This window comes from Dermacentor andersoni, chromosome 6 (genome assembly GCF_023375885.2).
Source record: "Dermacentor andersoni chromosome 6, qqDerAnde1_hic_scaffold, whole genome shotgun sequence".
Taxonomy (NCBI): Eukaryota; Metazoa; Arthropoda; class Arachnida; order Ixodida; family Ixodidae; genus Dermacentor; species Dermacentor andersoni.
Genome location: NC_092819.1, coordinates 163,349,088 through 163,376,699, shown reverse-complemented (window position 1 = coordinate 163,376,699; position 27,612 = coordinate 163,349,088). Strand labels below are relative to the sequence as shown.

The window sequence follows — 27,612 nt, the reverse complement described above, 5'->3', positions numbered from 1 at the left end:
GCCCTCGAAAGTTGCTGGTGCATTACAAAGTCCAAAAGGCATAACATCAAATTCGTAAAAGTCGTCAGGTGTAACAAAAGCTGTCCTCGGCCGATCGGCGTCTGCCATGGGTGCTTGCCAATACCCTGAGCACAAATCTAGAGATGAATTCTGCGCCTTGCAGACTGCGAATCGCATTGTTCAGGGGCAGGAGAGGGTAGACGTCCTCGTGAGTGATCTTCTTGAGGTGCTGGTAGTACACACATCTTTCTTCGTGACAAGGATGACAAGGGATGCCCGTGGACTGTTGGAGGATTGTATCGCCTTGCGGCGAAGCATGTCGTTGAACTGTTCGTTGATTACACGACATTCCGCAGGAGATACACGATATGGACTTTGCCACAATGGCGGTTGTGAGCCAGTATCAATCCGATGAGTAACAGTTGACATCTGGCCCAGGGAAGATTGCCCTAGATAAAAAGAAGAACAAAATTCTTCTAAGAGGCACAGGAGCTGAGACCACTGGACCAGTGTAAGGCCATCGGCAATATAAGAACTGAACACATCATTGGCAGGTAGGTCACACGTAGAAACAGCACTGGGCTGCACTGGGCCACAGTAATGGTCATCGGGGAAGTCTGTAACTTGCATGTCCTCGATCGCTTCTACATTGCCAAGACATTACCATCGGAGCAGCATCACAGGGTATGGGAACGGGTTGAAAACAAGAATGGTGTGGTAGCCCTGTGTGATGTCCACTGTCGCAAAAGGCAGCAGCAAACCTTTCCGAGTGAGAAAGCAGTCAGATGGAGACAATGGTGCAACAGCGTCTCAGATGCAGGGCATGGACACAATCGTTGACGCGTTCGGAGGAATGTGGGAGTCAGCTTGGAACAGTAGTTTCCTAGAAAGCGAAGAAATGTCGGTGAGCAGCAAATCTAACAGCGGCGAGAGTTATATTTCGGCCCGCGTGCAATGAATAATGGCATTGTGGCGCAAGAGGAAATCCCAGCCGAGAATGACGTCATGAGAGCACGAGGAAAGGATTACGAATTTTATGGCGTATAAAACATTGGCAATGACAACACGAGCAGTGCAAGCCACTAGGGGTAAATATTCTGAACACTGGCTGTGCAGAGAGATAGCCCAGAGAGGGGCATCGTGACTTTTCGAAGTAAGCAGCAAAGCTTACTGTCCAGAACACATACGGCGGCCCCAGTGTTCACAAGTACAAATGCACGAACACTGTCAACACTTTGATTACGTCCAAGGGACTGCAGTGGGGACTTTCACATTTCGACAGTGTTGCAGCCCTTGCCTCTTAGACTGCGACAATTAGTTTTCCTTGTCTCAAGCGAGGGGGCGAGGTCGCATCGGCGACAGAGAGTGACGGCGAGGAGACGGCGAATGGCAGGTAGTTGGTGTTGGGTGCAAAGTTGGAGACATAGCCGAAGAGTGGTCGTTATATGGACGGGTGGGCTGGCTGGTCACGGGTAGTGGGGCGCTAGTCGGCTGCACACGATTACAAAAACGTGCAACATGACTGGTGTAGCCGCACGCAAAGCATACAGGCCGGTTGTCAGGAGCACGCCACCAGTCTGCCGGGGCAGGTCCCACCCATGTCACAAGATGCGTAGTAAGGGGCGGCTGCTGATACGACTGCATGGCAGGCTGCAGTTGGGGCCTAGCCACGATGATGGCATAACGGAGAGGCACACTTAGAGAGAGTGGTTGGGTCCACGCATTGACTTCAGCATAGCTCAGTGGTGCAGCCAGCAGGACATGTTGGGGTGGTGCAACGACTTCAGCGTAGCTTAGTGCAGCAGCCGCAGGAAAATGATTGCGCTGGTCTGGTAATACATTGACAAATTCTTGCATGATCACGCAATGGAGTGGAGGCACAAAATTCGAGGCAGGTTGTTGTGTATGCGGCCACTGAGTGAACGTCATCAAGGAGAACTGGCGTGCAACTTCCTCCCGGACGAATGTTTTCATTTTTGCAAGCAGCGCTGACTGGTCGGAGATGGTAGCCAAAGCAGCAATGTGTTCGCCGTGTGATGAAGGGTGACGTGTCAACGAGCGCTGCCTGCGTAGCTCCTCATAGCTTTGGCATAGTGATGATGTCGGTCACGGACTGAGGATTCTTTGCAAGAAGCATGTTGGAAGCATTGTCGTCTATCCCTTTCATGACATGTCAGATTTTGTCGGACTCTGACCCCATCGTGTTGACTCTCTTACGGAAGTCCAGAACATCCTCAATGTAGCTGGTAAATGATTCACCCAGTTGCCATGAACGTTCTCGCAAACACGATTCTACATGCAGCTTGTGCACAGCTGGGCGACCAAACAGAGCCGAGGATCACGTCGGAAAATCAGGCTCATGGTTGTTGTACCAGAGGCTGGCCACACCTACGAGATAGAAGAGCATGTTGCTTTGTTTTGTGGGGTCGTCCCATTTGTTGTGGGTGCTTGTTTCACTATGTTGGCTGTCATCCTTGAAAGATCCCTCAGGTCATCTTATCCGACGGGCACTTCGCCTGCAGGACTGCGATATCTGCGTGCTGTACCACAGTGGACGCCAGCATTCTGACACCGATTCCCTCTCATGCTCGCCCTTACCTGATGACAATGCCTGTTGCTCACTATACCAGTTTACCATTTCTTTGCTCAACCTTACCACCATCGCTTCTGAGCAGTGCAAGGACCATTGGATTGCCTCCCTTGTAGACTTACTTTCTATTTCATCAGCACCACCAACCACTCGCACGCTACGTTGTCAAGCTCACCATTTCGCCATTCACGACAACTTGCTTCACCGATGCAATTATAACCATGACGGGTGCCAGTGTTTATTAGAAATACCTCGCAGTCTACGTTCTGACATATGTGCAGCTTTCCCCACCAATCCACAGTGTGCACACTCAGGAGTTCTCAAAAGTTATCAGCGCCTTTGACAGCGGTACTACTGGCGAGGGGTGTACAGCTACGTTCAGAAGTTCGTTGACTCTTGTCTCAATTGCCAGTGCCAGAAATCTTTACCCCTGCTCTCGCTAGCCAGTCTGCAATCTTTACCTTGCCCTACCCGGCCTTTTGGGCGTGTTGGCATCAATTTTTACGGGCCCCTTCCTCTGACGTTGGCTGGAAACTGTTGGGCCATTGTGGTAGTCAACTACCTCACATGATACGCCAAAACTGCCGCACTCCCGACAGCTACAGCGCGCAAAGTTGCCTCCTTCCTGCTTTGTCAATTCATCCTGTGTCATGGGCCACCTCAGGAACTGCCCAGTGATTGTGGATGCGTCTTCCTGTCCGAAGTAGTTGAAGCCATTCTTAAAGAGTGCCACGTTGCTCATCATACAACTACTATCCTCAAACTAATGGCCTTACAGAACGCTTCAACCGTATGCTTGGCGACATGCTTGCCATGTACGTTGCCTCCGATCACACAAATTGGAACGTCATTCTGCCTTTGTGACCTATGCATACAACACCGCTACTCAGAGCACCACCGGCTTTTCACTGTTTCTCACTGTACGGTCGGCACCTATCGCACACCATTCACACAATTCTACCATACCGGCCGGACACATCTGAATGTGCACCCATTTCTACCACGGCAAGACGTGTTGGAGAGTGCCGCAATCTCACTCGGGCCTTTACCTCCAATGATCAAGAGCGCGAGAAGAGCACTCGCGATGACGCCACTTCTGTACCCACCTTCCTTCCTGGAGCTCTTATGTGGCTCTCGGTTCCTTCCACTGCACCTGGTCTCTTTGCAAAACTACAATCCAAGTCTGAATGGCCCTACCGTGCCATCGAACGCGCATCCCCTGTCAGCTACGTGATTGAACCCGTTGAACCGTTTTCGGACCTATAGTGTCATGGACGAGACATTGTCCGTCGAGCACCCCCCTGTGACATCGGACGAGGATGACGCCACAAATGCCGTGCCTGTGTCTACTACGTTCGCCGAGGTGCTATGGCACATACCGTATTTACACGATTGTAAGCCTACCACTTCTTTAAAATTTGAAAATCTGAAGTGGGGGGTCGACTTACAATCGAAACCGAAACATGGCATCGCCAGAAAAGCGAGACCAACGGGAGCTACAACGTAGTTACAATTTTATGTTTGCTCTATGGCCCCACCCGTAGCTTTTTGCTATCCCGCGTGTTTGTTCGCTTTTCGGAAGAGTTTTTCAACATTTTTGAGAATTTTACAGTGCACACAACACTCATGAGAGGGTGTCGATAGTTGATGGAAGCGCCGCTGTTCCATTCGCGGCGGCACCCTCAGAACGGCGTCGCTTGCGGGGAGCATCGGCATGGAAGAGTAGACACCGCTCGTGGGTTTCTCTTTGCCTGTTGCGCTTAGCTTTCTTGACGAAAGGCATTGGTTTGACACGTTCCACTTGACTGCCGGCTACGTGCTACTTCTGTGCTTCCTCAGTCGTCATGAGTGCTCCAGGCCCACTAATCATTCGGCACTCAATCACAGCAGCGTTCAAGAGGGCTGCCATCCTTTACGCCGAAGAAACAAATCGCTGCGCAGCGGGCCGCAAGTTCCATGTTCCTGAACGGGTGGTGCGAGAGTGGCGACTGCAGCGAAGCGAAATTTTCACCTGTGGTGACAAGTGAGGAATTTCCGACATGCCGATGTCTGGATGCTTTCCGGAGCTGTAGGCTAAGCTTGCGGCGTACGGCGCTGAAATGCGCGACTGGTCCCTGCTAGTGAATTGCGACATGGTCATGAAACAAGCCCGGATCTTCGCCTTTTTAAGGACCTGCTCCACCATGAGTACGAGTGGCTGTCGGCAGAAGACTGCGAAATTACGCCAGCCGGACCCTTCAAAAGAGCCTCCCTGACGGCTGCGTGTGGTTGGGTGCATTCGGCATGGGCTGCTGTTCCACAGTTGTGGTGCAGTCGTTTGCCAAATGTGAAATTTCGCGGGACGACGACGCATTGTGGGACTGTAGCAACGATGACGATGGCAGCACTAGTGAAGATGAGTAGTCCAGTGACCATGTCAGCTATCAATAAATTTTCGTTATCGAATGCTCCCTCGGGTATGCTCTCTTATTTTTTTTTTCCTGTCGCACGATATGGGGGGGTCGACTTGCATTCGAGTCGATTTACAATCGTGTAAATATGGTAGACGGCATCCGGAACTTCATGTGTTCATGCGACACCGCAGAGGACCTCCCTTTGGACATTGCCCAACTCGAGCGAAAGCTCCTGGTTCACGGATCAAACAAAGTCAAAAAGAAACTTACCAACTTTTTTTAAAGTTCGCGCTGGCTGAGGGGGAATCGCAGCAGTGGGCAGTGGAGTGCCGTAAAGGTTCGTTTGAAAAAAGCATGATTGGTACCTGTACTGCAGCATTAATTCTTATCACATTTACTTTTTTGGTAATTTGGGTTTCCAAGCCCTGCAGAGTATGTTAATAGTTTACATTGAAGTTTCTCGTAAATCTGTTGCACAACATAAGTAGTATTTTTATAGGCATAATTTATGTGCGGATTTTACGACGCCCTCATTTTACTACACTTTTTCGCGGACCCGAGAAAGTCATATAATCGGTGTTCTACTGTATTGAAAAACTCAAATGAATGTGGCAGCTGTTCCTCAGTTGCGCTATCTGCTAAGCAAATAAACTTTCTATTTTTTCATTCATTATATATTCATTTATTATATATTTATTTAAATACTTGCCACGCCCAAAGGCATTACAGAAAACAGTGGTACACATCTACTACACCTGTCTATAACGAAGTAAATGCAATTCCCCGTGAAATACCCATGAAAACCCACGGTTTTAAAACCTTGCTTTAATGAAGTAAAATCGTACAGCCAATGGATATAAAAAAATAGCTCAGTCTTCAAAACCAAAAAATATTGATCACTGTGCACCAAGCAGATTTCTTTCCGCCAGGTTTGGCACTCATTCTGCATTGCAGTTCATGATTCCTGTGTTGAATACATAGAACACCGGTCTCCCAGATTGCTATCTTGGAGGTGCTACACCTGGCTGCGCCCCGCCACATATCAAAGCGATGCTTGCGTGCCACCTGTGAAAAACCTGCACCTCCACTTCTCTAGCTCGCTGTGGCACAATGCACTTGCTGGCGCAGGTGTGACCTCCAAGATTGTGCTGGTGCGATCTCAGAAGCCACAAGATGGCCAAGCCAAGCCAGCACACTCTCACCTGCGTGGCCACGAAAGAGTGGCAGATCGGATAGTTTCTCTTCACACATCAAACACATGCCAAGCTCTGTCGGCTGTATACTTCGATGAGTTCATGAATTTTAGCAAAAGTGAAGTTATCTCCGAAAGTCATTAATGTCACCAGAGAATACCGCACAAGTTGCCTAGTCGGTGCACCGTGTTCTGGGTCATGTGCAGCTCAAACATGACTAATAATGTTCGCATCATAGCGTGCTTAGCTGTTCCCCTTGACTGCATCGCTGTTTCACTAGTTTCGTAGAAATATGAGTGAGCCAAGTGGAAAGTTGATGCGAAAGACCATCACACTGGAACGAAAGGAGGCTCCCATGAATTCTGTTGCCTCTGGTGCTGAAAAGTTGCGTGTTGCACATGCCAGATATACTTTTGCCGTTGTTTTATTTACATTTTATTGTGTAAGCGGCTGCACAGCAGTTTGGTGGGCCGCGGTGCCTAAGCCTTCTCTGGATGCTTAATGTTCATAGTATTGGGCATACACTGCAGTAAAGGGCAATAATTGATATAACAAAGCAATGGATGTAACGAAGTAACTTAGGCTTCTCTTTCAACAATGTTATGATGAGGTTCAAGTGTAGTAACAAAGACACACATGTGCTGCAAGTGTAAAGGGAGCTATGCAGATGGTTTCCCATATGGTAACCAGAACACTAACCCCCAACTTCCTTTGTCATAACCACTTGCATATGCATAAGCCTGCCACAACCAATGTGCCTTACCCAGAGTGCCGACGGCCACGTGGCATTGTGTCAGCTTCTGCAGGTCCTCTTTTATCGGCACACCCCCGATGAAGGCATACACCCTGAGCTCCGGCATGTCGCAGCCAAGACAGCAAATCGTGTCACATGACTGAACAGCTATTTCACGCGTCGGCGCCAGGATCAGAACCTGCACATACGACACACCCATAACTTTCTTTATGCTTAATAAGCAATTGCAATAAGTACACAAGACGTTTCAGAGAACATTAAAGGTAAGCACTGAATCAATCTACAATGTTAACTTACCATCCCAGAAACCTCAGATTTGTTTGATGACAAGAGATCACTTCGTTGGAGGCAAAATTACAATGATCAATCAATTTATGGAGAGTCCGTGGAGGGCATGCTCAGCCGTATAAAATTCCTTTGATCACCTGGGTGAAAATTGGCACTGCTATAGTGTTGCATACATGTGAATGCTAGGAAGTTGTAACTCTGGAATGGCATTTCAAGGGGTGGGAGTGCCCAAAGTCCCTTTCGAGCAAATTTTGGAGCAAGTAAAATTCCATTTTGGAGCAGTTTCAAGCAGTCTAAATTTTATTTTGGAGCAATTTGGAGCAGATAAAATTTGATTTTGAAGCAGTTTGCAGAAGACCAATCTGAATTTCGGTGGAATAATGGAATATGGCAATGCACTTCAAAACTATGACTAAACACGAAATAAATCAACATGAAGCACATCATAGAAGCATACTTTGTAGCTACAGTGTACAAGAATATAGAATAGTGGGTCGAGTCGCAGCACGGAGCATGCTTTTCTGTAAAGCCACCCAAAGTATTGGTGACACTACGATGAAACTATATATTCCTACACCGATGATCATGATGATAGCGGAAAACGCTCTAAAATTATGGTCAAAAATGGTCCAAGCAACACGGTGAAATAATTTCTGGGTCAGTATATTGACACGTGAACTCGTTTATCTTTTACGGGCGAGCGCTTTTCACTGTCTAACAAATGTTATCGCTCAGCGCAGGACACGCCTGCGTGTCTCGGAAGTTTCTGGATGTTACCAATGCTTCTGTTTGCTGTCTGTTGTCACCGAACCTTGTGTAATCTGATTGCATGTATGCACGATGCGAACGGTGTAGAATTTTCTGCAAGACACGTGGGCACCACCGATTAATCTGGAACCTTCGATGACTGATGTATAAAAGCCGACGCGCTTGACCCGCTGATCAGAGTTCGACGATTGCCGACTGTGTTCGCCGCCATCATTGTGCTTTAAGTGGAGCCTATTATTGTGGGCACAGGTTTGTCCAATAAAAGTCAGTTTCGTCATTCACCGTATTGCTACTGTGTTCTTTGCCATCACTACTACGTGACAATATGTCACCACAGACCCAGAGAGCCACAATAAACCCTGGCCTGGTATAACATAATAATAATAGCAGTACTACTACTACTACTACTACTACTACTACTACTACTACTACTACTACTACTAATAATAATAATAATAATAATAATAATAATAATAATTTATTTCTTGCTGAAGAAGAACAGACAGCGGAACTGCAGAAAACGCTGTCATAAACAACTCGACTGAGCCGGGGTCTCTAAATACAAAGCAGCAGCAACAGGCAATAAAAAACAATTCATCACACCCATGACAGCTTCATGTTTAAATAAACAAAAAAATAACACTAGCCAAAAACGTAAGAATACCAAACAAAACATCATCCGCACTTACGTGGGCACAGACCAAGTTACTTCATCAGAAGCATGATTACACGTTTCAGACCATTGTTAAATAACACGTGTTAAATAGCAGCAAGAATGAAAAAATATGAAAACAATATAGATAAGACAAAGAAAACCTTCTATATGAAGCTTACACATTCTTATCGGTATGATTCACACATGGAGCGAATTCTTCGTTGGGTAGAGGCAAACAAGTTGAAGTTAGCAAATTTGTTCGCGTTGAGAAGAGAAGGAAGTGCATGTTGGAGGTGCTCTTACCCCATATTAATGCGCGCTGTTGGCACCAGCCAATCTTCAGGGTGCCTGAAGGGGTAACTTTTTATTTTCTTGCAAATTTGCGAGATGCCGAATATGATTTATATTATTTTTCGTTTCTATTTTAAAATGAATGCTCAGCTGATACTGTTACAAACAGATTTTGACTATACCAGTTTCAAGAAAAAAAGCATTTGGTGGTTGTTCCATAGTTTGCATTAAAGACATTATGAAGAAACTTTTTATGCAAGATATAAATTTCCTGTAGACAGGATGGTGTTGCAGTGCCCTATACCTGCTGGCAATAGTTGATACGAGAATAAAATAATGAGTTGTAAAGGAGCAGCATAAATGGCTTAGGAAGAATATATCTAACGCGGCCAATAGCACCAATTATTGTGTCTAATTGCTTGACAACTTGGTCCACATGAGCAGCCATGACATAGCTGAAAGAAACATTACGCCAAGACATTTAAACTGATCAACTATTTCTAGTTGTTTGGAGTTAAATAATAATAAGAAGTTTATTTACCACATAAGTACACTGATATATACAAAGCGGTAGGGATGGCAGGATAAAAGCTGCATAACGGCAGCTTGACTAGTCCCACCTCCCCATGAACAACAGGCAGCAACATGGCAAGATATTCGTAGTACATTCTTGTGGCAAGGTCAATATATACATATTCACAGACACATATATAGACACACATTTATACATATTGTCACGTGGTAGTGACGGCGAAGAAAAGCAGCAATACGGTGGAATACAAAACTAGCTTTTATTGGGCGAACCTGTCCCCACAAAAACAGGCTACGCTTGTAGCACAACGATAGCAGCGAACACGGTCGGCGATCGTCGGAAATCTGATCAGCGGGTCAAGCACGTCGGCTTTTATACAACAGTCGTCGAATGTTCCAGACTAATCGTTGGGACCCGCATGCCTTCCACAAAGTTCTACAACATTCGAGTCACGTGATGAAATCAGATAACACAAGGTTCGGCGACAACAGACAGCCGGGTAGAAGCATCGATAACTTTCCAGAAACGTCGGATACATGCAGGCGCGTCCCTCGCTGTGCGATTACAGTTGTTAAGCGGCGAAACGTGGTCGGCCGATAAAGATAAGCACACGTGTCAATACCCCCCTCTTAAAAAGCATCGACCCGATGCTGCAAACAAACGAAGTTAATAAACAAAAGCACTCGTAGCAAAGAAAACAACAAGAATAAGGAAGTTCGTCAGCGTCCGTAAAAGGGTTTCAGACGCACCACGTGGACCACTTCAGATCGTGCGCGGCGCCGCTGTGAATGCGAAATGCCGTCTGGCACGACCTCATACTCCAGAGCGCCAATACGTCGGATGACCTTGTAGGGTCCGAAATAGCGTCGGAGTAGTTTCTCACTCAGTCCTCGTCGGCGTATCGGGGTCCAGACCCAAACACGGTCGCCAGGCTGGTACTCGACGAAGCGTCGTCGGAGGTTGTAGTGTCGGCTGTCGGTCCTCTGCTGGCTCTTGATTCGCAGGCGGGCGAGCTGTCGGGCTTCTTCGGCGCGCTGGAGATAGCTAGCGACGTAACATTCTCTTCGTCAGTTACGTGCGGCAGCATGGCGTCAAGCGTCGTCATCGGGTTCCTGCCGTAAACCAGCTTAAACGGCGTGATCTGTGTTGTTTCTTACACCGCCGTGTTGTACGCAAAGGTTACGTACGGCAGGATCGCGTCCCACGTCTTGTGTTCGACGTCGACGTGCATTGCTAGCATGTCGGCGAGGGTCTTGTTCAGGCGCTCCGTCAGACCGTTCGTCTGCGGATGGTAGGCAGTTGTCCTCCTGTGGCTTGTCTGGCTGTACTGCAGAATGGCTTGGGTGAGCTCTGCTGTAAAAGCCGTCCCTCTGTCGGTGATGAGGACTTCTGGGGCACCATGTCGCAGCAGGATGTTTTCGACGAAAAATTTCGCCACTTCGGCTGCGCTGCCTTTTGGTAGAGCTTTAGTTTCAGCAAAGCGGGTGAGATAGTCCGTCGCCACGACGATCCACTTATTCCCGGATGTTGATATCGGAAACGGCCCCAACAAATCCATCCCAATCTGCTGGAATGGTCGGCGAGGAGGTTCCATCGGCTGTAGTAATCCTGCTGGCCTTGTCTGTGGTGTCTTGCGTCGTTGACAGTCTCGGCATGTCTTGACATAACGGGCGACGTCGGCGGTCAGACGCGGCCACTAATACCTTTCCTGTATTCTCGACAGCGTCCGGGAGAATCCGAGGTGCCCAGCGGTTGGATCGTCGTGTAGGGCGTGCAGTATTTCTGGACGCAGCGCTGACGGTACAACAAGAAGGTAGCTAGCGCGGACTGGTGAGAAGTTCTTCTTCACGAGCAGGTTGTTTTGTAGCGTGAACGACGACAACCCGCACTTAAATGCCCTAGGGACAATGTCGGTGTTTCTTTCCAAATACTCGACGAGGCCTTTAACTCCGGGTCTGCTCGTTGCTGTTTAGTGAAGTCTTCCGCGTTTATTATCCCAAGGAAGGCGTCGTCGTCCTCGTCGTCTTTTCTTCCGGACTTGTATATTACCGTGACGTCATATTCTTGTAGTCTGAGGCTCCACCGCGCCAGCCGTCCTGAAGGGTCCTTTAAGTTAGCTAGCTAACACAATGCATGATGGTCACTGACGACTTTGAATGGCCTGCCATAGAGGTAAGGGCGGAATTTAGCTATAGCCCAAATGATGGCGAGGCATTCCTTTTCAGTCGTAGAATAGTTGCTTTCCGCTTTTGACAGCGACCGGCTAGCATACGATATCACCCTTTCAAGTCCTTCTTTCCTCTGGACTAGGACGGCACCGAGGCCTAGGCTACTGGCGTCAGTGTGGATTTCGGTATCGGCGTCCTCGTCGAAGTGTGCAAGTACCGGCGGCGACTGCATGCGTCGTTTGAGTTCTTGAAATGCCTTGGCCTGCGGTGTTTCCCACTTGAACGCGACATCACATTTGGTTAGATGTGTTAGCGGCTCCGCGATGCGTGAGAAGTCCTTGACAAAGCGCCTATAGTAGGCACACATGCCAAGGAATCTGCGCACTGCCTTCTTGTCGGTTGGCTGCGGGAACTTTGCGATGGCAGCTGTCTTCTGTGGGTCGGGGCGTACTCCTGATTTGCTGATCACGTGGCCTAGGAACAAAAGCTCATCGTAAGCGAAGCGGCACTTTTCCGGCTTCAGAGTGAGCCCTGATGACTTGATGGCTTTTAACACTGTCGCAAGCCGCCTAAGGTGATCGTCGAAATTTCCGGCGAAGACAACGACGTCATCCAGGTAAACAAGGCACGTCTGCCACTTCAGTCCGGCTAACACCGTGTCCATGACGCGCTGAAACGTTGCAGGCGCCGAGCACAGTCCGAATGGCATGACCTTGAACTCGAGAGGCCGTCTGGCGTGATGAAGGCAGTCTTTTCGTGATCTCTCTCGTCGACTTCTATTTGCCAGTAGCCAGACTTGAGGTCCATCGATGAGAAGTATTTAGCGTTGCAGAGCCGATCCAATGCGTCGTCTATCCGTGGAAGGGGGTACACATCCTTCTTCGTGATCTTGTTCAGTCGACGATAGTCAACGCAGAAGCGTAGGGTTCCGTCCTTTTTCTTTACCAGGACTACAGGAGAGGCCCACGGGCTTTTCGACGGCTGGATGATGTCGTCGCGCAGCATTTCGTCGACTTGTTGCCTAATAGCTTCACGTTCTCGCGTCGAAACTTGGTAAGGGCTCTGGCGGAGTGGTCGAGCGCTCTCTTCGGTTATTATGCGATGCTTTGCAACTGGTGTTTGTCGAATCCTCGATGACGTCGAAAAGCAGTCTTTGTATCGTCGGAGAAGACTTCTGATCTGTTGCTGCTTACTCATAGGAAGACTTGGATTCACGTCGAAGTCTGGTTCGGGGACAATGCTCATAGGGGTAGATGCGGCTGAATCCGAGAGGACAAAGGCATTGCTGGTTTCCACAATTTCCTTGATGTATGCGATTGTCGTGCCCTTGTTGATGTGCTTGAACTCTTGGCTGAAGTTGGTTAGCATAACTTCCACTTGCCCTTCGTGGAGTCGAGCGATCCCTCTTGCGACGCAAATTTCACGGTCGAGCAGTAGATGTTGGTCGCCCTCGATGACGCCTTCTACGTCAGCGGGTGTTTCAGTGCCGACGGAAATAATAATGCTGGCGCGCGGCGGGATGCTCACTTGATCTTCGAGCACACTCAAGGCGTGGTGACTACGACAGCTCTCCGGCGGTATCGCTTGATCTTGTGACAGCGTTATCGATTTCGACTTCAGGTCGATGACTGCGCCATGTTGATTCAGGAAGTCCATGCCGAGAATGACGTCTCGTGAACACTGTTGGAGGACAATGAAGGTGGCAGGGTAAGTCCGGTCATGAACAGTAATTCTTGCCGTGCAGATCCCAGTCGGCGTAATCAGGTGTCCTCCAGCGGTGCGAATTTGAGGGCCTTCCCATGCAGTCTTAACTTTCCTCAACTGGGCGGCGATGGGTCCACTCATGACGGAGTAATCGGCTCCTGTGTCTACTAAGGCGGTGACTGCGTGGCCGTCGAGAAGCACGTCGAGGTCGGTGGTTCTTTGTCTTGCGTTACAGTTAGGTCTCGGCGTCGGATCACGGCTGCGTCGTGTTGAACTGAAGCTGGAACGTCGCGTCGTCAAGTCGTCTTTCGTCGGTGTAGTCTTGGCTTCCTGACTTCGTCGGGACGGCGGCGTGTCGTCATTAGGTCGTCGAGATGGTTTCTTCGTCGTCTCCGTCGGCGACGGAGGATCTTCGTCAGTTCGACGAACAGCAACCGCACCTCCATCGGTTGCTGTTTTTAGTTTTCCGGATACGGGCTCGCTGACCGGCCCCGGGCTGGGCCAGTGTATGGTCGGCGCTGCGGCGACAGGTAGCGGCCTGGTGATGGCGAACGCGACGGTCGTCGAGAGCTCCACTGAGTAGCGGCGAGGTATTCGGCGATATCGCGAGGGCGTTCACCTCGCTGCGGGCGCGGAGCATTGACGGCGAAACCTCGCAGTCCCATCTCCCGGTATGGGCATCGGCGATACACATGGCCGGCTTCTCCGCAGTGATAGCAGAGCGGACGGTGGTCGGGGGCTCACCAAATGTCCGTCTTCCTAGCGTAGGTGGGCTGGGCGACGGGTGGGCGTGCTGGCGGCGGACGACGGAATTGCGTCGTTGCAGGGCCCTGGCGTGGTCGCGGAGGGGGACCTTGACGGCGTGCGACGGCGGCGTAGGTCATCGCTTCTGGCTGGGGCTGCGGTAATTGAGGTTGCACCTCAGGAACCCCAAGCGATCACTGAACCTCATCTTTCACGATGTCAGCGATCGAAGCTACTTGAGGCTGCGACGAAGGCAGGACCTTGCGCAGTTCTTCGCGCACAATGGCCCTGATGGTCTCTTGAAGGTCGTCCGAACCCAGTCCTTGGATGGCATACTGCGGCGTGTGCCCCTGGCGGTTATATTGCCGGGTGCGCATCTCCAGAGTTTTCTCGATCGTCGATGCCTCTGCCGAAAACTCAGCTACGGTCTTCGGTGGGTTACGAATAAGTCCGGCGAAAAGGTCTTGCTTGACGCCGCGCATCAGGAAGCGAACTTTTTTCTCCTCCGACATTTCCGGGTTGGCGTGCCGGAAAAGACGGGCCATCTCCTCCGTGAAGATCGCGATCGTCTCGTTTGGCAGCTGCACTCTGGTTTCTAGTAGTGCTTGGGCTCGCTCTTTTCGCACGACGCTTGTAAACGTTTGCAAGAAGCCGCTTCGGAACAGGTCCCACGTCGTTACGGTGGCTTCTCAATTCTCGAACCAGGTCCTGGCGGCGTCTTCCAGTGCGAAATAGACATGCTGCAGCTTGTCGTCGCTGTCCCAACCGTTAAACGTAGCGACCCTCTCATACGTCTCGAACCAGGTTTCCGGGTCCTCGAATGTTGATCCGCGGAACGTCGGAGGTTCCCTGGGCTGCTGCAGCACGATGGGGGACGCTGGGGCTGCCATTGTGGTTGCCTTGTCCACAATCTTCTTGGTCTTCTCAGGTAGAAGTCCGTGCTCCGGGGGCAGCTGTTGAAGACGGCGGCTTGCTCGATGCTCCGGGACTACGTTGGTGTTCTCTTTGCGGTCCGGGCTTGGATCACGGCTTGTCGGGGGTGTCCGGTACATGAAAGAAAAGCACCTCCACCAGATGTCACGTGGTAGTGACGGTGAAGAAAAGCAGCAATACGGTGGAATACAAAACTAGCTTTTATTGGGCGAACCTGTGCCCACAAAAACAGGCTACGCTTGTAGCACAACGATAGTGGCGAACACGGTCGGCGATCGTCGGAAATCTGATCAGCGGGTCAAGCGCGTCGGCTTTTATACAACAGTCGTCGAATGTTCCAGACTAATCGTTGGGACCCGCATGCCTTCCACAAAGTTCTACAACATTCGAGTCACGCGATGAAATCAGATAACACAAGGTTCGGCGACAACAGACAGCCGGGTAGAAGCATCGATAACTTTCCAGAAACGTCGGATACATGCAGGCGCGTCCCTCGCTGTGCGATTACAGTTGTTAAGCGGCGAAACGTGGTCGGCCGATAAAGATAAGCACACGTGTCAATATATATGTATACATACACACATGCATATACGCATACATGTATGCATGAAAATCAGAAATGACAACTTAGAAATAGCAAAGAAATACTTTTCAACCGACAAACCAAAAAGTTAATTATTCACAGAAATTTTGCAGTAATGTGCTCTTGCATATATGGCGTATGTTTGCAACACTTAGACTATATTTGTTAAGTGTTATGATATGATACCATTGTGTGAAAAAATCTGTTTATTTTTCAGCCAGTAGATTACTGCTTTTGTCTTTTTTTTTATTACCACGTACATGATTAGATTGTGACCATTTCTGCAGCAAGATCGTCGTATTGCATGCTCGAATCAGTTCGTGAATGCCATTTGCTAGGAAAAAAAATGCTTGTATCTTCTGCATATATTATGAATATAACATTTGGGTTAGTGCTCACAATGTCATTAAGGTAAACGTTGAAAGTAATAATAATAATATATGGGGTTTTACGTGCCAAAACCACTTTCTGATTATGAGGCACGCCGTAGTGGGGGACTCCGGAAATTTTGACCACCTGGGCTTCTTTAACGTGCACCTAAATCTAAGTACATGGGTGTTTTCGCATTTCGCCCCCATCGAAATGCGGCCACCGTGGCCGGGATTCGATCCCGCGACCTCGTGCTCAGCAGCCTAACACCATAGCCACTGAGCAACCACGGCGGGTGGTAAACGTTGAAAAGGAGTGGCCCTAATATGCTTTAATATGTTGCCTTGTGGGACAATAGAATAAATGAGTATTGTACGTAGTATGTATGTCGACTGTCTGTTTCCTTTTACACAAGCAAGATTTTATTGGTTTTGCAGCCTGTCCTTGGATTCCATAATACTATAGCTTCTCTAGAAGTAACTCATGCTTAACAAGATCAAACGCTTTTGAAAAGTTGACAAATATTCCCATCACAAAAGCTGTTTTCCATTTGTGACAGAATACATTCTTTTTGTTCTAAAAGTGCCAGTTCAGTAGATTTGTTTTTCTGGAATCTGAATTGACATGGGATGAGCGAATTGTATTTATCCATAAATTTAGTAAATCTAGAACGTAAAATTTTCTCTAATGCTTTGGAGAAGGCAGAGGATATGGACACAGGTCTAAGATTGCCTAAATAATTTCTAGCTGCCTTTTTAAATAAAACAGTTAGTTTTGCAATCTGCATGTTTTCTAGAAATACTGATGTAGCTAAACAAAGGCGTAAAATATGCGTGATTGTTGGTGCTGTGATATCTGCAACATATTACAGGCTTTATCTGAACATCGTCAATGTCTTGACATCTGGTAACCTTTAGGCTGAGTATAACTGTTAGTATTTCATCCGTTATCATAGGATCTGGAAATATTGTATTATCAATGAAAGTTTGTGTGCTCATGTTTCCGACAACGATTCATCCGTCTTTATTTTTGTAGAAGAATCATTGAAAGCGTTTGCCAGCTCAGTTCCCATTAGCTCTTTACCATCAATATTTAAGTTGCACATAACTTTTCGATGACTGGTTACCGAGTTTATACGGGTCCAAATCACATCATGGAAGCCGTTCTTCGCATCTAGATATGTGGAGTATTCCGTTTGTGCTGATTGCAGCTTCTTTGTTGACCTATTTCGAAACTGTTTAAACAAACGCAGATCGTCAGCCACACGTGTCATTAGAAACCTTCTGAACAGCTTATTTTTATACTTAGTTTCATTCCGCAATTCAGGTGTGATCCACGATTTGCGAGTTTTCCGAGATGGTTTACATGTTCTAGAGGAAAAGTAGGAGTAGTATAGCTGTTTAAAGAGATCAATAAACTTATTATAGGCTTCCTTGGCATTATTAAAGCAAACAATGCGGGTCAACTGAACTTGTTTAAGAGCATCCCGAGACTCATCAAGAGCAACATTGGTTATATGCTGGTATATAATACCTTCTCGCAGTTTTAATGGTTGGGTTGGTGCATCCATGCACAAGAACTGGCAGATTGTCCTTGAAAGGGCATGATAAGGCACTAGTCTCAATGTTAGGATCAGAGAAATTAGTAATGAACAAATCTAAAGTAGACTGACTTTCAGTTGTTATTTTAGTAGGTATTTTGAGTAGATTCGTAAAACCATTCGAAGCCAATACCATCTTAAATTTTCAGTAGAATCATTACTGCTCGTATGGATATTGAAATCCCCTCCAGCAATAAGCGCGTAACCACCATCTGCTACACAACACCAAAAGGGGTCATAGAATTTTTTTAAAAGTAGCTGTATTTCTGCTTGGTAGGCGGTAACAGACAAGAGTAAATAAATTGACCCAAACACAATGACACTATCCCATAATCCGGCGCAAGTGTACTGAATGGGCCCAGCATTCCACCATTTTCATCCGCGTCCAGCAGCAGTGCCACTCCCTGGCCACGACCAACATGCCTGTTAAGGCAGTATGTTTTACAGTTTGTCATTTAATAGACAATACCTGCGCTAGTGCTCCATGTTTCACTCAACATTGTCACGGAGAAGTTAAACTGAAATTCACTGAAGAATTCTTCTACTAATTCTGCATTATTTTTACCGATGGTGCATTGATATGTACCGATATAATGGATGCGGATGAAAAAGATGATGCAATGCGGTTTAGGTCAATCGGAAGGTTATACGAACGTTGTATCATTTTTTTTCCTTAAATACTGAACCCACACAGTAGTTATTTGGGCTGGTCCTCGTCGTTGGCTCCTTTGATACGAATGACATTCAATGACGTTCAGAATCTTTATGGACGAGGATTTTCCCATTTCTATGCCAGACAGAATGATAGCTGCTGTCTTTTGCCCTTTCTTTCAAAGTTAAATGCGAGTCTCTGTTATATCGAGTCATGCTTTCCCAAATAGTGATCCGTGGTTCACTATTTCTGACTTTGTTCTTGGCTTTCAGCCACGAGTGTCTTGTCTGTCTGGTGAAACGAGCAATCATTGCTCGTTTCAGCAATGATTGCAGCAAGTTGCTTTTTCATCCACCTTCAATTCCATTAATTCATAATTCCTTTATTTCATTCAGTAAGTACAAGTAATTCCCCATGTGTTGTCCTTGGTGTCTTTGTTTATTGGATTCTTATGAAATGATTAATAGAAATCGGGCCCCTCAGTTAACCCCCTTTCTTCTCATTCATTACATAACGAGGGTCTTGAATTCGGCAACATTGATGCCTTCAGGTAGCATGTGTGGGTTTATTGACCAGTTGCTGTCACCCAAAAAGACAACATTCTCATGACACCTGCCGCAGAAAGGATGTTCATCCGCCGCCAAGGTTTGCAAGTGGTGGCGCTGGCTGACACTCCCATGGTTAGTTTTAGTAGTAACACATAAATACCCCAGAAAATGGATGGGAGAATGGCGCCGCGGTAGCTCAATTGGTAGAGCATCGCAAGCGTTATGCAAAGATGTGGGATCATTCCCCACCTGCAGTAAGTTGTTTTTTCATCCACTTTCATTTCCATTAATTTATCATTTCTTTCATTCAATTAGTAAGTACAAGTAATTTCCCCTATGTTGTCATTGGTGTCATTGTTTGTTGGCTTCTTATGCTATCTGTGTGAATGCATTTTAGCACTATAGCGTAGGAAGTGATAACGCTAACCTGCTCCCATTTCAAAAGCTCATAGCAGCCATGTAGTGACACGAAGCGCCGAATGATAAGGCAATAGTATAGATTGACGGGGAACCATGGAAGTCCCTTTATTCTGATGGCAATCGCTTATATACAGATGATATAATTGACAGCGCCCCCTATACACAACATATTCCCCCCTCATAAGAAAAAAAAAAAAGAAAAAAAGGAAAGAAAAATCAATCCACTTTCGCGCACTCACTTCACAGCACATGACCCGAACGACATTCTTGCAGTCAGGCAAGCTCGTAGTCTTGATATCGTGCAGGCATTCTTCTTGTTCGTTTCAGCCTGGTGCATGGTTGTGCTGTGGTTGTGGCCAACTGCAACCGAGAGATGTCCTGCTGATTGGGAACCTCTAGTATAGACTCCATTACTGTGGGCTGTGCACCGTCAGATTGGGTAGCGCTTCCTTGGATGTCTTCTGATGGCACCATTCCAGATTCATTCCCGATGGTAGCAGGGTGTTAAGAACGGCCAGCTGCAGTGCAAGTTTTGCCAACCAGTTGCGACCGCCGGCATCATCTTTTCCTGGAGCGCCGCCGCCAACCTCTAACCACGGCATGACTAAGTCGACTTTGTGTCGGGAACAATACGCGCGTCCTCCACTCTCCGTCGCTTCAGCTAGGATGCGTTTGACGAAGCAGGCTTTGTGCTGAAACCGCCACCATTACGCGCTAGCCTCGTTGCCGTTGTGACTGAATGAGTTTGACAGGCCAACTATTGTTACCGAACTCCCCAACACGGACCTGATCTGCTATGAGTGGGGGAGTTGCCGCGGGAACGTCGTCGGACACCCCTTCCCACACGCCGACCAAGACGCAAGACAAAGGCTACCCGGGCGCACTGCATGGGGCTCCGAGTTCTACGAAATTCGTGTGATGTCGGTTTCGGACCGAGAACCTGTGTGTGTGTGTGTGCGTGTGTGTGTGTAAACCGTCCCGCGGAGAGGCGGCGTGTTTACGATGACTGAACGAACGTTTCCGCCACCTTGGAATCGGGGGAGCACCGAGTGTTTATAAATGGCTGTAGTGCGGATGCTCGAACCACTTTCTTAAGCAGTCATATTAGACTGAGACACTCTCTCAAGCAGTCGTGTTAGACTGACGTACTTTCTCTCACAGTCATGCTAGACTGGTGAACTGCATGTAAATACTGTAAATAAACCCTTATTCCTCGTTCGCGATGAGAAGCAGTCCTTCCCTTCATCAACGTCCTCAGCGTGGATAAGTTGGACGACGGCATGGGCCAGCTACCTTCGAATTCATGCCGGACTCCAATCTTGACAACGGGTTACGAGCGATGGGATTGAGCCCCCAATCCTGACAAGGGGTTTTTCGCTCCGCCATCTTCCCCTATGTGAAGATCCAGGTCGCAGGAAAACCCTGAGGCTGCACTGTGTCATGCTGTAACCGCGTCAGCTAGTGCTTGTGCCTGTCCCTACTTTACCAATTACTGTTAATTTTTATGCGCTCTATTTCGTACCATTTGTCAGCAAAAACTAATTTGTGCCCACTCATCTCTCCACCTGGATCGGCAAAGAAAACTTGTGTTTGGTCATTGGTCTGCCTTGCTTTATTTTTACGAAATCTCCTGGCTCAATGGTAGACGCTCTGGCACCTCGTTTTTCATGGGTGTACTTTTTTGTTCGTTGTTGCTGCTCCGTAACATGCTGTTTCAACTTTTCCATGGCAACACGCGGCTCCTCGAAAAATTTCCTTTCTGGGAGGCCAACAACATCCAATCTTGCTCTAGGTCTTCTTCCATGCAGCAGGTAAGCCGGCGACGCTCCTGTAGTTGCATGTGGGGTGGCCCTGTAAACACCCAGGTAGTTCCAGACTGCCTCTTCAGTGGTCTTCGTTCCAATGCCACAACCTGAATATATTCATTGAGAATGCGGTTGAACCGCTCAATCTGACCATTGCATTGTGGGTAGTACAATGTTGTAACGCAGTGCTGGATTCCCCGATCTCGTAAAAACTGCTCAAAACGTGTTGACATGAACTGACACCCATTGTCAGTCACAATGCTTTTCGGCTACCCTTCTCTCGCAAAAAGTTCCAAGAGCACTTTCCCTACTGCCTGTGCAGTGATTGTGGACACAAATGCCACCTCGAGCCACTTGCCGTGGTAATCAATAATAGTGACTGAAAACCTGCACTCCGGAGGGGCTCGCTCCATCGGCCCAACGATGTCAATTCCAAGCTTTTCCCATGGCTTCTCGGGCCACTGTACTGGCTCCAACGGGGCCATTGTCTGGTCCTCCAATGCCTGGATGCGATTCATGTACCATGATGACCAGCCTGGGAGTGTCGCTGGGGGAACGACCTGTTCAGCGTGAAACAGTTGCCCGTCTATAACTGACAGTTCTTATATACGAAAAAACAACCTTAGTTTTCCAGCTAAACAGCCCTTTTTGGCCATCTGGACATACCATGCTGCACCACCTCATTTAGCAATGAATCCTCAGCTGTTGCTGCTTGCAACTCACTCTTTGTGATCATGCTGGGAACGACAGCAACTACTTCCTCCACAAGTTCTTCCTCTGCAGAGGTCCAAGGTAATCAAAAAGCGCATCCGCAATGACATTGATGTTCCCTTTTGTGTTCTGCACAGTGAAGTTGTATCTCAAAAGTCTAGCACACCAGCGTTCAATACGCAGTGGGCGTCTTCCAAATTCATTTGTGGACAGTAGTGTCACCAAAGCCTGATGGTCAGTTCGTAAAACAAACTTGCGGCCCCACAGATAAACATGCCAATGTTCGCACGCCCATAAACATGCCAGCGCCTCTCGTTCCCCGCTAGAGTACTGTACTTGCGTTCTGGTGGAGTTAGTGTCCTCAAAGCGAATACCACTGTACGTACTTCTCTGTCAACTACCTGCTGTAGCACAGCTCCCAGTCCATATGCTGAGGCATCAGTGGTCACTTGTACAGGCAAAGAGTCGTTGAACATAGCCACCACCCCACATGACGACAGCATCTGCTTGGCCCTGCAAAAACTCTCCTCAGTGCTCTGGTCCCACACCAACTTCTGTCATTTACAAAGAAGCCGTCGCAGCAGCTCCACCACCTCTGCATGATTGGGAAGAAAATGGGAGTAATAGCCAACAAGACCAAGGAAAGACCGTAGCGAGACAACATCGGCAGCCGTTTGTGCTTTAATCACAGCATCCACCTTTGACTTCGGTGGGGCAAGACCACTTGCACTCACATGATGACAACAAAAGGAGACTTGCTTGACAGATAACAAGCATTTCTGGTTTAGCTTCAGCCGCGCCTCAGCGATCTGATCCAATACCTTGCGAAGGTTACGGTTGTGCTCGTTCTTAGTCTTTCCAAAGACTATGATATCATTGATATAAAGCAACACACCCTTGCAGCCTTTCAAGATTTCTCGCATCATTCACTGAAACGCGGCTGGTGCCGATGCAAGGCCAAAACACACTCTGCGGAACCTAAATAAGCCTTTGTGCATAATAAGCGTCATTATTTTCCGACTCCCTTCGGCTAATTCCACTTGATGGTAGGGTGCAGCAAGATCCAGTTTCGAGAACCATGCTGCTCTGCTCAGCGCATGCAACAGTTTCTCCGTGTGCGGCAAAGGAAATCCATCAATGACTACTGCTTTGTTTAGCTCGTGCAAATCGACGTATATGCGAAAGGTTCCATCTTTTTTCTGCACAACCACTATAGGAGACACCTATTCTGCAGCACTAACCTTTTTTATAATGCCTGCATCCAATAATCTTGCCAGTCCAACCGCTACTTTCTCTCGCAGCGTCACGGGCAAGCGTCAAACCTTCACTCCTACTGGTTTTACATCTGCATGCCGCTTTGCAGAATGTACAAAGTTAATCGCTAATCCCAACTTATCAGCGAAAAGAAAGGAAAACTCACACAATTCAGGAGGAAGTGACTAGGGGCTGACCGTGACTTGTAGGCACTCCAGTGATGTGCAACTGTAGCTGGGGCACTGCATCGAGTCCTAGTAATGCCATGCTTTGGGGAACAACGTAAAAGCGAAGGCAAGCCGAGTTGTTCCCGCATACAACTATGGCTGTGAACCATCCCAAGACTGGAATTTTCTTCTGTGAAAAATCCTGCAGCGTTGCTGTAGCCGTAGTCAAAGGAAACCTGTTGGCGAACTTGGCTAGATAAATGTGGTCTGGCAAAACAGACACCGACGACCCAGTATCCACTAGCAACTGAAGTGGCTCATTCTTAATAACAACGTCAACGACCAAAGTCCTTCGTTCTACTTGTCCGACCACCAGTACCGTGAGCACATCCTCCTCGCTAGCACCGTCGTTTCGGACCGTCTGCACGTCCCGCTCCGCCGACCTGCCACAGACCGCTTGAAAATATCCCATCCTGTGGCACTTGGAGCAACGTTTCCCCCGTGCTTTGCATTCCTGTGAATTAGCTAGGTGCCTTGTAGAGCCGCACTGGTAACACCTGCTCACCGGCGTCATTGCCGCATTGCTGTCTGGGCTTCTGCTTTGAGATACGTGCTGCACTATGTCCGTTTGTGACGACCCTTGGTGATAGACTGCAGCACCCTCCGCTGCCTGCTCGTACGTATGCAGCATTTCTACTGCCTCTGCCAGTGTAAGTTTTGACCCCTGCACGAGCGATTTCTGTCGCAACTCAGTGCTCCGTACTCCGTCAGCAACCCTGTCCCGTAAAGCCGCCTCCTAGAAATTCCCGGAGTCGCACGTCTTTGCTAACTGTCGGAGAGCACTGACGTACTCTCGTATCGGCTCATTTGGCTGTTGCTGACTTAACGTGAATCAACGTCGCTTGACCAGTACGTTGACGGTGCTTGAGAGCTGATGCTCCAATAGGCCCAACGCCTCGGTGTAACTATCCCCTTCGCTTGCCTTTGTCTTGTCTTTTCCTGATGGTTTACTTGCCTCCGGCCTGGCTTTTGTCATGTCTGGCATTCGTGCCGGTTCTGGGCCAAATGTGCGAAAAACATGGCATCCCTCGACCCCAAGACATTGCAGCAGAATGGCCTTTTTCCGTAATGGCAGTTGCGCGTCCATCCCTGTCGCTTCAAGGAAATTTGTGAAATCATCGAGCCACTGCTCACATGGAATTGTCACATCTCCAGGAGTCTCCTTGAGTTAATGCTGCTCATTAAAATGTAACTAGAACACAAAAATACTGTGGTTTCTTGTTCCCTTAAGAGTAGATAAAAAGCATCAACTAAGTCCATTCTTAAGCTGAATGAGTTCATGCTAAACGCAACGCATGGCTCCAATATGGCAAATTAGCCTTGGTTCTTAAATTTATTTACATACGATTATTATTCGCAGCTCGATCAACAGGATTAAGTGCCTCCAACATAATGATATCCGACATCATTGGTCTCACACAAGGACATATATATATATATTTTTTTTTGCTTCAAACCATCACACCAAGCACTTTCCTTTACCACTCAACATAAGCATCTAGTAGAAATTGTTTGTTTGGGGACTAGATTCCATTTTCCACACAATAAATATTAACTTCAATTATGAAATGTTATATGTGCTTGTTGTGCTGAAGAGTGCTGTGCCAGGAAGAGAAAACTTGATTACATAAGTATGACCAAAATTAATTATTGAAATTTGTAGGAGTGATGTGCCAATAAAACATGAGTAATATATATAGTCACTGATTTCTTGTCTAGAGATAGTAAGCCAGAACAATGTCTCACTGAAATACAGAGTACATTATGTACTGCTGAGAGCAAAAGTGTGCGTAAGACATGCATGCACCAAAGCACGTCACTTTCTCGCTATAGATGTTTTGCACCAGCCGCTTACGCTTTATGCAAGCACGCCTGCTGTTTTTTGCACAGTTGTCCCTTGCTTATATCACATACGCTTAGGCTGCACAAGGAAGAGGTACTGTTCCACAAGTCGCTAAAAGCAGAACCAGCAATCCATAATTTAATATATTCCTTGTCCACTCTAACTTCATTAAACTTTTGTGTGTACCTACAGTTGTAATGACAAGCAGGCAAGTGTTAATATAATAAAGTTAATAATACTTGTTAAGATTAGATTGTTTAAAAAACACCAGATATTAACACTTGCCTGCTTGTCATTATGTCCGTAGGTACACACAAAAAATTAACAAAACTAGAGCAATAATTAAAGAACAAGGAATACATTAAATTATGGAGGCAGTATTTGCGGTGCAGAATGGTGACTGTTAGCCAGCCTTCAATGACCCTGTCTGAAAAGGTGATAGTGTCATATATTCTACTTATTGTGATACACAATGCTGCTCAGCTATTCTTGACTTTGCGCAAGTGGGAGTTTGGATTTCTCTCTCCTGCACATTTTTTTTTTTACATGCATAAGTAAATATGAGCAAACGGGGTGAATGTCTGAGCTCAGTATCCGTCCTGCTTTTCAGCTCCAGTTTGTCTTTTGCACTGCTGCCTCATTATTATTATTTTCTTTCTTGCTTTAAGTATAAATTATCATCCTTCACAGCTTTAACTTCCGAAAACAACCTTCCCAAATCAAGTAGCAAGTACTGTTCAACCTAGAGAATGCACCCAAACTGAGGCTTTGAAAGTCAGTGATCATTTGAAACTGAAAGTGTTCACAATGTAATAGGCCAGCTTACAAAAGACAGGCATAATTTTCCTGACACTTTTGGGAGGTCTGCACACAGAAGTCTGCTCCACAATGAAGCTAGTCAAAACAGCTAAATTTTATACCACAACGACTGCTTCTAGCTTCACAGTTGAAATTTACATGAAAGGTACTAGCAAAATCAGGCATCAGCTCCCAAGGAAGGACAATACAATTAGAGGATGTGACGCTTCTTTTATTTTTTGCCTTACAGCTACTCCATGTATACACAGTGAGACTTCTCTTGTGCAGAGGAGTTGTCTCAGTTGCATTGTGGGTGTGCAGACACGAGTGGAGAGCTGTGTATGCAGCTGTCAAACTAATAAGCAAAGTGCACAAGCATTTTTGCACTCCACTCCATAACAGTGTGGCCAGTGTTGCAAGAAATCAAACTACATATTTTAATTAATTTTCACAATCAAAATTGCAGGACAATGATGCTGTGGGCAAAGGGACTAGAAAATTATCTCAAAAGTATCCACTAACCACTACACTCAATAGGCAGTAAGATGGCAGTGAAAAATATAATACGAAAAAGCATTAGAAACATGTAGGAAGGTATATAGTTAAGTATAAATGTCTTGGGTTCTCAGCACAGAAATGAATGCAGAAAAACAGATGTATACCGAGAACAAACAATGATAAACAGCAATGGAGTGATAGATGCAATGAGCACCTAAGTAATAAGCATTACCAGGACAATTTGAAAGGAAAATAATAATAGAAATGTGCATGTGGCAGACTAAAATGCCCTACAATACTGACATTCCAAAGAAATGTAGAGTAGGAGGCAATAGAAAAGCAATACTGTTAGGGTCCAAGGTCTATTAAATCAGCAAATGTAGCTGTAGGAAGTGCAACATCTGATGTCCATGCCGGATTAAAAAAAGTGGAATGTCCCAAATCTTGCAAAACCATGTATGACATGTACTCTGGTCATATTTCAAACAGGAAGCACTTTCAAGTGAACTGCTTCTTTTTCTGGGATTTGCAATCTCCTACTTGGCAGCACGATGGTGTAGCCTCTGTGGAACACTCCACCATGGAAACCAGTTCTGCGAAATCCCGAAAGATGGACAAAGCTTCACGAAAGGAAATTATTGTCATCTTTTGTACCTTTGCACTACTATCAGGTGGATGACGATCCTTCCCTTTCATGTAGCCGGTACGTGGGGTCAATCTGTGCTGACAACAGCCACTAACCAAGCACCACTTGGAGAAAAGCCAGCCACCAGCAGCAAAGCTCACCTGCACAGCATTCTTGGATACGTTGACAGCTTGCAGGGTGAGCACAGAGAAGACGCATGTCTTGCCGGTTCCTGACTTTGCCTGCACCACCATGTCTGCAAAGGGTGGGACAGGGAGATGAGATACACTGCAGCTTGTAACCTGACTGCTGTACAGTCCTGCCTTAATGTAACAAAGTCGCAATAGTAGTAAATTTTCTTTGGAGCAGCCAGTGCATTTATTTTCCAGTTTATTTACCCTAAAGGTGCCTTTCAAAGCATTACTTGAGGGGGACGGAGTGAATACAACTGAACTAATCATAACATGCAATATAAAAGACCACATAACACAACCCGGAACAGCAGACTTCTGTATAAACAGTAGCATTAACGAAGGCAATGATGTGAATAAGCATATAACAAATATACAAAGATAAAGAGAAAAGCTGTTGCAAAATACATTGGCTTTACAATAGCAGCTAGAAAGCCTGTCCAAGCAAGAAAAAAGATTTTGAAATTTTATGTAG

General features: G+C 47.0%; 1 protein-coding gene across 1 annotated transcript in view; it reads right to left on the bottom strand.

Annotated features, from left to right (window-relative positions):
• The window catches only part of LOC126523667 (uncharacterized), a 112,898-nt gene that overhangs the window by 73,717 nt on the left and 11,569 nt on the right, over positions 1 to 27,612 (bottom strand). Inside the window, exons 2-3 of the mRNA XM_050172265.3 lie at positions 27,108 to 27,202; positions 6,940 to 7,108 (exon numbers count right to left, since the gene is read on the bottom strand). Coding sequence (XP_050028222.2) covers positions 6,940 to 7,108; positions 27,108 to 27,202 — 264 coding nt within the window. The remainder of the gene's footprint in view (positions 1 to 6,939; positions 7,109 to 27,107; positions 27,203 to 27,612) is intronic.